The 9977-nt window shown below is 41.5% G+C and overlaps 1 protein-coding gene across 2 annotated transcripts in view; it reads right to left on the reverse strand.

The window, feature by feature from the left end:
* The window catches only part of DIP2A (disco interacting protein 2 homolog A), a 168037-nt gene that overhangs the window by 41404 nt on the left and 116656 nt on the right, over nt 1-9977 (reverse strand). For both annotated transcript variants that reach the window (XM_019523286.1, XM_019523285.1), the window contains 2 exons: nt 8405-8519; nt 5043-5182 (listed from right to left, as the gene is read on the reverse strand). In XM_019523286.1, the coding sequence (XP_019378831.1) occupies nt 5043-5182; nt 8405-8519 (255 nt within the window). The remainder of the gene's footprint in view (nt 1-5042; nt 5183-8404; nt 8520-9977) is intronic.

The following is a 9977-nucleotide window of genomic DNA, read 5'->3' on the forward strand; positions in this document are numbered from 1 at the left end:
AGGAAAGGAAGGCTGCAGGGGAAAGAAGTGGGGGTACTATTTTCCCTGCTACAGCACTGGGAGGGGGACAAACTCCAGACAATCCTCCAATAATTAGATTCTATACCTGGAAAATGATGACAAATTTATACATTTTCCATATATAGAACCTAATTATTGGGGGTGGGGGGCATCTTAAATTTGGGGTAGACTTAGATTCAAGTAAATATGTTATATATGCTATTAACAACCTAAATAAGGTAACATTGCAATCAAAGTTTTTGATATATGATCAAGGTCAGTTACCACCACAAAAAAGTCAACAGTGGTTAGATAGGATGCATATAGTCTTCCATAAACTCAAACATTTGGGTTTTTAAGTTACATGTGCATACAAGCTACTGTATTAAGTTAAGGCTTAGCTACGTATAAATTCATTTTGATATTTATAACCCTCTTAAGTAACAAATGGAAGGTGATTAAACAAGCCAAGACAAATTTAAATGGGGAATAAGTATTTCGCTCTGACAGATAATATGATTTTTCAATTAATTCACCATCATATGCAACACCTTAAATGTGATGTGGGTGGAAAATAATAGGAATTATAGAGGCTGTGCTATGATCTGTGGTCATGTACAGATATAATCATCACCATCAGCTTGCCCATTTGGCTTAAACAAATTACATGATGACTTATGCTCCCCAAAATGCATGGCACTATCTATGGAACCATAGGACACTTTTACCATCAGCATTAAGACTTGCATATACTCAATACATCAGCAGCACCAGTCCCTATAAGAGGAGGACAGTCTTCCAGTAAATAGGGGAGTCATGAGTGAGTCTGGAGATGGTTGGAGGCCAATATGAGATCTGCATCTTCAACTGCAGACAGGACAAACAGTTCTTGCAGGAAGGAGTGGGACCTGGTAATGTGGGGGTCACAGCTCATTCCTTTTTTCTCTCTTGTCCATTCTGCCTCCACAGTTGGGCAAATTTGCTCAAATTGACTGATCCGTTGTCAGACATCACAGTGCCACTGAGGATGATTCAGTGCTCGAGTCTCCCAAGTATTGGTGTCAATATCACATTTCTTTAGATTGGCCTTTAACGTATCGTTGAGGCTCTTCTTTTGCTTACTTTCCAAGTCACAATCACTGATGAATTGGAAGTACAGGTTTTGGGAGTTGGTTGTCAGGCATCCTTATGACATGTCCTGTCTAACAGAAGTGGTACCACATAAACATGGCTTCAATGCTAATGGTATTTGCTTAAGCCGCAACACTGGCATTGATTCTTCTGTCCTTCCAAATGATATGGAGGATTTTCCAAAGACATTTCTGATGGTAGCTTTCCAAAGCTTTCAGACATTTCTGATATGTTGTCCAGGTTTCACACCCATACATCAAGGTAGAAATGACAACAGCCTGACAGACATGAAGTTTGGTTTGGATCCTGATGTCACAACCATCAAAAATACGATTTTGGAGAGGCAACACAGGTAGACTTTATCCAATGTTGAATAACCTTGTCTATGTTTACCTTTTGAGAAAAGTGGCTATCCAGTTAAGGGAAATAACCCATGTTCTCCAAGGATTGTCCTCTAATTGTAATAAATGGAGGAACAGCTGGATGGTTTGGTAAAGTATCTTGGTTTTTGTGAAGTTGATACTGAGTCCAAGCATTTTCTATGCTTTAGAAAAGCAATCAAGAGTAACCTGGAGCTGTTCAATTGTATGGACACATGCACATTCATCAGCATACTGAAGATTAGTAATGGAGGTGCTAGTTGTCTTGGATTTGGAACGTAGCTGGGATTTGGCTGTCCTAGTGATCAGTAGTGTCAAGATCTTCAGGAAGGTGGGTGAATTTCTCACTGAGGCACTGTTAGAGATGATCACTTTTAGCAGGGTCTTTGAAGCATTCAATATAGAAATTCTTCCTTGATAACTTCTCTTGTTTACATTGTTTTGGGATGATGTGAAGAAACATGATGGACTGTATCAGATGATCCTTCTAGCAGTTGTCTGTGTTAGGGTAGCTTGTTATATTTATTGCTTTGAAGTTGCATCTGCTTATAGAGTGGTGAATTATAGTATTGTTTATATTTAGCCTTATTTAATCATCATTAAGTTTTGTATAGCCTTATTAACTTTTTATTTTTTTATTAGCTGGCCTTGAGTTGTTTTTGTAGCGCTCATAGTGCTCATTATAGTATATCTTTTCTTTTTTTTTTATCACTGCAAATTCTTCTAACATAACATAGCAATGGCCTTGTTACCAGCTCAAAGTAACAGAACTTGGCATTAGCCAGCTGAATCAGAGGGATGAAAGCATTGGATATGTTAATTTAATAGATTTCATACACATTAGGGTTGGAAGGGACCTCACAGGATCATCAGGTCCAGCCCCCTGCCCAAGGGGCAGGAAGTTTGCTGGGGTCAAATGATCCCAGCAAGATAGGCATCCAAGTGTATCTTAAAAGGCATCCAGAGTAGGTGCTTGCACCACTTCTGGAGGGGAGTCTATTCCGGACTCTGGGAACTTGGAAATTAAAGAGGTTTTTCTTATGTCCATCTTAAAAACAGTCTTCCCAGAGTTTGTGACCATCAGACCTTGTCTTCCCTTGGGGTGCCCTGGTGAACAGATGTTCTCCCAGCTCCTAGTGCGCAACCCTTATATACTTATAAGCTGCCACCAAGTCCCCACTGAGCCTTCACTTCTCCAGGCTGAACAGTCCCATGCCTCTCAGCCTTTTCTCATAAGACTTGTTCCCTTCTCCTCTGACCATGCGTGTGGCTCTCCCCTGGACTCCCTCAAGCTTCTCTACATCCTTCCTAAAGTGCAGGGTCCAGAACTGGATGCAGTACTCCAGCTGCAACCTTACCAAAGCCAAGTACAGAGGGAAGATGACTTCCTACGTCTTGCTTGAGAAGGGATACAATACAACATCTTCTAAAAAGGCAAACCCACAAACAACTGAGCGGGTCTGATTCTATCCAGTAGAAGTCAGGAACATACAAATTAGTACCATACAACAGCCAACATGGTCATAAGGCAAAAACAGCAGAACAACAGATGCCTGAGAAGCAAGTCAGCACAATTAGAAATGTACATCAAATAAGATTAACCCAAAACCCCATTAAACCAATGTCCTCAAACCTCTAAGTAGAAGGACTAGAAGAGGATATGCAAATAATTTTCTGAATTACTTCACATTTTAAATACACTACGCACTAACTTTTCACAAAGAAAAACAGCCTATGTAATTGTCTGATGGACGTATTAAAACATACTGAACACCCTAATGCTGAAACATAGAACATTGTAGAAAGATGGGATCTATCACCAAGTCAAAGGAAATATAGGATTTTTTCAGACAAATTTATCTTCCATGTCTTTCTTTTGAGATAGTAATGAATTAGTAATAGGCCCATTATGCTTCTAAATTTGGATATTTCAGCATTAGGAGTAGACAAAATAATTTCTCATCTTGGAGTGGTAAGACGAAGTTACTTTTTGCACAGGATATTACCAAAACCCTGAAACCATCCTCATATATGTCCAGTTGGTCTGATCCACTTGAATTTAAATATCCGTATTTGTTATTTTACATCTAAGTGACAAATTCATATCTACCTTATGTAGCCAGTACATGTGTAACATATCCATCTCAGAAATGCAGCAAAAATCAACTCATACCTAATACCCACTTCGGTCTCTTTCTTTTTTTCCTATGAATTTGCAATCATTCGTCTTACTAAAAGAAATGTTAGGTCCATGGCTTAAAGCTCAAGTACTTTGAAAATATGGCCCAAATATTTTTTTATCACTAATTTGTCACTGACCTTACCCATTTGGAGGTAGATAAGTGACAAGCTCCTAGCAAAGTGTTTCCTACATCCAATGCAGACTTCATTAAGACTATAAAGATTAATGACAGTAATCTAGCTAGAGTATCTATTTTCTCCACTATCCGTAACCTAGATCTGTCACTCTTGCTAGCCTGATGCTTCCTCCTCCAAAACAGATTTTTTTCTTTGGATTCTGCAGACATTCATGTTTGAACACTATATTTGGCTACACTAGGAGAGGCAGAATTCAGTGTTGCAATGAACACACAGATTCTTTTACTCAAAGATCCTGTTTATTTTCCCCCTTCAATACAAAAACATTGCCAGAAGCTAAAAATATCAGCAACTTGTGAAAACTATGTATTTTCAAAGATAATTTTAAAATCCCTGCTCCCACCAGTATTTTCTGAGCATCAGATATATCACTTTTGCAGGCCTTGGAGAAGATCATAAGATTAAGATAGAGATTGATCTTTTAGAAGAATGGGCTACAAGAGCTTCATCTGTCTCTCAACATTTTTATTCTGGATGGCATACACCTTTTATGATGGAAATTCAAGATGAAAAATAATTTGCTCCAGATGTTAATGATTTGTTGGACAGGACAAAACACCAACAACTGTGGTTTTTAAATGGTTAGTTCATTACACCAGTTAAATGTTTACTCAAATTATTTATTAGTATGATTAAAATAACCACCATAATAAGGATAGTCATAAAGGTAATGGTATAAGAATATTATCCATTAGCAGAGGAAAAATGGGTGGGATAAGAATAAGTAGGTAAGATGTACAGGATCTCTCTCAACTCCACTTATTTCCCCTCATCCTATTTTTGTTCTGCTGTGCAATGACTATGCAGTTCTAATTAATGCAAACAAATGTCTCGTACTGACATTTCACTAGTATTGTAGACTAGCGTGTGACTGAATCAAAAGCAACCCATCACACCTAAAACTATGGTCAAATTAAAAAGCAGGCAGGACAATATTTTTCCTCATATGTTCAATATTTAATACTTAATAATTTATACTTTCAGTCTGTTCTTAAAATCCAGTTTCAAATATTAAGACAGCTAGCTGCACTGCTGTAAAGGAAACATCACATACAATCTAGTTATAATTATTTGATTAAGGAAAGCTGCACAAAATAAATTACATGGAATGTAGATTATCAATTAAACAAATGTTAAATGTAGTTTTCTTACCTCCAGGCATAACCTGACCAACATCTTGTACAGTGAGCACAGACAGTTTTTCTTCTGTATCCACTCTAATCACACTGTAACTCAAACAATTCATAGACAGCACTGCTTTTCCTGGAGGTGGCCCACCTAAATCCGGAGGTCTAAAATATGGAAGGGGGAGGGAAGGGAATCAAAGTCGCTACGATACTAAGAATGAGTCTATAGCAATACAAACAATAAAGAAACTGTGAAATTCTGTTGAGGATGAAAGCGCATGACAAATTCAACCATAAAAACTGGATCAGTAAGGAGACCAGTAGAAATAACAGGTTTTATATATTCATTTCCCAACAGAAACAGAACCAGTGTTAAAGAATTACAATGGCACTCCAGTAGGAACACACACACACGAGGAGGTATAAATTCTAGGCACGCAAGTGGAAAGAACAACTGCTACAGGGCCCCCTACCACTCTAATGTTTTAAGTAAGTAAAGAACCATAGGTAATGCCCATTTAGAAGCCAGCCTTTCAAATTGTAAGAATAATCTCCCATTGGGAATATAATTTGAACAAGTCCTAAGTTTATGTAAAATACAGAAGAATTGGCTAGAGATCAACAATTATATTTCCTAACAACTTTCCAGGTTTCTAAACTTGTTTTAATTTTGAACGTTTGCATAAAACAGAATTATATCAAAAATCACTGTTTTCCAACCAAAGGGGGCAGGTTTTCAAATTCATGTCTTCTACCATTCCCCCTCAGAGCTTCCACTCTGGATCTCTGAACATTCCTAACAAAACCCCTGTTAAAAAATAACACACTAAAAATGCATCATATTTTGATTAAAAAAATTGTCAGAAATGTTCCAACTTGCTTTCTGACCCTATTGTAAATCACAGCCATTCTTCTAAGTCCAGGAGATTTTTCTCCCCTCCCCAAACATGTTTTTTAGAACCCCACTAATCTGTACTTTTAGTCAGACTATTTAAACTATTCTGGCTGATCTTTTGTATATAGCCATGCTGGAAAGGTAGGGAATGAGCTTGAGGCAAAGTGCGAACAGAACCCGAGAATAAAAGAGTGCCATGATACCACGAATTAAGACTGCCTGTGGGAATAGGACATTTCAGCTGTAGATATTCCTGGCGTGGGAGTTCAATAAAACAGTGTGTCAAACAGTGGTGCCACTATGTCTTTGAGCGGAAAAACATGATGGGCCAAGAAATGGTGTGCATATGAATTGTCAGGGTAGGTATGCTCCACACCAGAGGAAGATTTGGAAATGGAGGTGGTATGTGGAAGGCTATGCAGCTGACAAAGTCTGAACAGTCTGAAAAGCGAGTTGGAGTTATTTGGGACAAGTACCCTTTACATCTCTTAATGCAGCAGCTAGCAACCTTAATAAATGGTGGGCCAGAACAACCCGGCTCCTGTCTGAGTGCTTTTGGTGGCACATCAGTAATGGGGCCAGGAAGATGGAAACTGCACTTGTCCCACTGCTGTTTCCGTCTTCCCCCACCTCCCCATCTTCCAGCTGCAGTGTGAGTGTGGCTCTCTACCAGCTAGAATCTGTGCCCACACCACAACCTTGGGGAGGGTGAGGAGGGTGGGGTGGGGAGAAGCAGTGGTGACACAGGCACAGCTGGAAGCTGCCCATTCCTGGCACAGCTCCTCACTGCTGAGGCTTAAATGTGGGCACATACACAGACAAAAACGGGTGGCTCTGTGAGCTAGCCATATGTTGCCCACCCATCTTAATGTCAACAGCCTTGGACAGCACCAGCATCCCATGACAGTGGGGTGAGATGATGCTGAAGATGTAGCTAGCAATGCTCAGCGATCCCCTGCAGAACTTCCACTGGGCTGGGAATGCTTGAAGCCAAAGGAGGGCTGGTCTTGGTATGCCTGATAGTCTGTAAGGCTTTATAGAGTCCTTTCAGGGTTGGGACATCTCAAAACCCGACTGGTCCCACTGCCATGGTCCTTCCATGCTTCACATGGCTCCTGTATAGACCTTGAAGCATCTACAATACTGTGAGTTCTGGTATTGGATCTGACTGGAGACGAGGTGGTAACATTACTCTGTATCCTGGCAGAAGATCAGCCATGGCATCGGGAGGTAGGCTGGTACAATGATGCTGTTTGGCATGATGTCTGAGGAGACAGGTTTCTTTCAGAGACAGCACCAAGAGCACTGTCACTTCTGGTCTTGGTGATGGGATCTAAAGAAATACCTAAGGACTTAAAGAGAAATATTCTTAATTTCTCTTTCCTTCCTGGTGCTCATTTTTGAGGTAGTGACAAATGTCACCCTTGGGAACACAGGCCTTTCCCCAGGAAGGAAAAGCACTGTTTGTAGGGGTTCTGATGCTAAAATAAAACCTTCACAAAATGGGACAGCTACAGCAACTAAAAAACTTTGGCTTCAGTAAAAATAGATCCAAACAGGTGAGTTCTGGGAACACAGTATGCACTGAGGTTCAGAGATGATGGAACCTCATGGTTCATTTGAAAAAAAAGTTTCACGGGCAACGGTAGGAAAGGTGCTAATACCCCAAGCCTAAGGGCATGGAGAGAAAGGGACTCTTGTCAAAATCTACTCCCTTTGCCAAATCTCCTCCAAAATACAGGGAAGAGGAAAAGCTTTGAAAAAAAAAAAGTGTAACAACGACAAAAAAAAAGGCCTAGATGAGGAATGGTAACAGGATGTGGGACCAAGCTGACAAGTCTCAGCCAGAAGGCTAAGATGAACCAAGATGAATCAGGGGTGCAAAGTGTGGAACTCCCTTCTATTCTTTTGGTGAAGAGAGTGAAGAGATGAGTACATGCTATGGGTAAAAAACATAACAAAAAACAAAGGTCTGGTCAAAGGCTCACACTAAACAAGAGAGAATATTTATGTGGGCAATTACTCAAAGGAGACAAGCTAAGATTTTGGATAGAGAAACCCTTTACTTAAGGATTCAATACCTTTAATTCTGTAAGTAAAGATTGTATAAGATACCACAGTAAATCATCCATAGGGCTTTCAAGCAGCTTTCTGGAAAATCAGGAAAGAACACACTTGACCTTGCTTTTTTGATATTTTTAAACAAGTTGTTTAAAACATCTCTCAGAACATCTTTATAAATCATTAAGCTATAGAAAGAGGTGACAAACTCCATGTTTTAAGAATTCTACCACAGGTTTAAATGAGATACTGAACAACTAGGTCAGTCATCCTTTAAGCAATTTAATTAATTAATTAATTAATTAATTTTAACATCCTTTAAGCAACTAAAACCGTATTCTGTCTTGCTATACTCTGTACACAATATTTACAGCACATACATTTCTTTTTTAAGAAATATATTCAGTTACATTCTCACAAAGGATGATTACCTGCGAATAGCAACAGTTAATGCCTCTGAAGAACTAGCACAGGGGCAGATAACTTCTGGTTTCAAACCTCTGGACTGAAATACGTTGAGAAATGCATCACAGGAAGAGATGGACCCTAAATATACCAATCACAACATTTGAAATATTTGCACAACTGGCAGAACTATAAGAACTAGCATAATTTCCATATTAAATTTTACTTCCCATTTACCTGTACAAATATGAACATATCCTCGCAATACTTTGGAAGTTGGTTAAAGAGCATACCTCATTACCACTTACATAATGGGAGCTCCAGATGCTATAACAATACCTAAGTTAGCTAATGATCAGCATTCACAAAAGTGAAAATCACACTAGAGTAATCCTCCTACCGTCCAGGACAAATTGTGTCACAGCAAAAATGGATTGCATGTCAACTGTTCTACAGTAACTGTTTATGTGACTGCTCTTACACTCCAATAAGTTGGAACTAAGCTGTAACAACCAGGGATCTGGGTTTTCTGTTTCCCATGGAGAAGTGGAGAAAACAGCAGATTTTACCCTTTACCAGAGAACACAGATTTCTCATTTTACTGGAGAAACAGATTTCTCATTTTACTGGAGAAACCTGCGGATTTTACAGTTTTGCAATGAGCTCTCTGCAGGCTGGCAGAGTTCCAGCCTACAAGGAGGAGGGAGCGAGAGGAGGGTGGTCAGGCAGACGGCACCATGTGCACGTATATGTATATGTACATGGCTGCCAGGCAGCCTGGAGAACAGCTCCTGCAGGTAAGTGGTGGGGGGAGACTAAGGGAAGGAGAGAGTTGGGTAGTGCTGGGGCTAGGGCTGCTGCCCAAACGGGCAGTGTGTGGGGCTTGGGGCCCGGGACTGCAATACACAGCCGCAGGGCCCCAGCAGGGAGTGTGATGGGATTGCAGGTGGCTCATCTGGGTCTGGGGGGAGGAGCCAGCTCCCCACCACTGTGCACACTCCTGGGGGGGCAGGGAAGACCCATGCCCCCCAGATCTGTGCATGGTGTAGGGAAAGGCACAGGCTGCCTGTTGTGGGCTCTTACTCTGCTGCCTTCCCCTGGGGCTTCCGCAGCCTGGGGGAGGGCAGCATGGTGGAAGTCTGAGCCCACAGCAGGCAGCCTGTGCCCGCCCACCTTGTGCCCACATCTGGGGGGCACTGGTCCCCCTTATCTCCCTGGGAGTGCACACGGTAGCGGGGAGTCACTCCCCTCCCCACCCCACCCAAGCCTGCTGTAGGCAGGCAGGCTCTGCTCCACTGCAGCAACTGCCACCTCCTGCTGGGGGCAGGGGGCTGTGGACCTGGGTCCCTGGCCCCATAGCCCTGGCAGTTGGCGGCCCCCTTCAGCAGGGCTAGGGGTGGCAGTGTGTGTGTGTGTGTGTGTGTGTGTGTGAGAGAGAGAGAGAGAGAGAGAGAGAGAGAAGGCACAGCAGGGTGAAAGCTGCAGGTATGCTAGCCCCTGCTGAGGCCATGAAACCTGCCGGCTGTCAAGGAGGTAGGTGCAGGGGCATCTGGGTTCTGGGGCCCTGCGCATCTAGCTGCTGACAGGCAAAACTCATGA

The sequence above is a fragment of the Gavialis gangeticus genome, unplaced genomic scaffold (genome assembly GCF_001723915.1).
Source record: "Gavialis gangeticus isolate Ggan-Ray unplaced genomic scaffold, GavGan_comp1, whole genome shotgun sequence".
Classification (NCBI taxonomy): domain Eukaryota; kingdom Metazoa; phylum Chordata; order Crocodylia; family Gavialidae; genus Gavialis; species Gavialis gangeticus.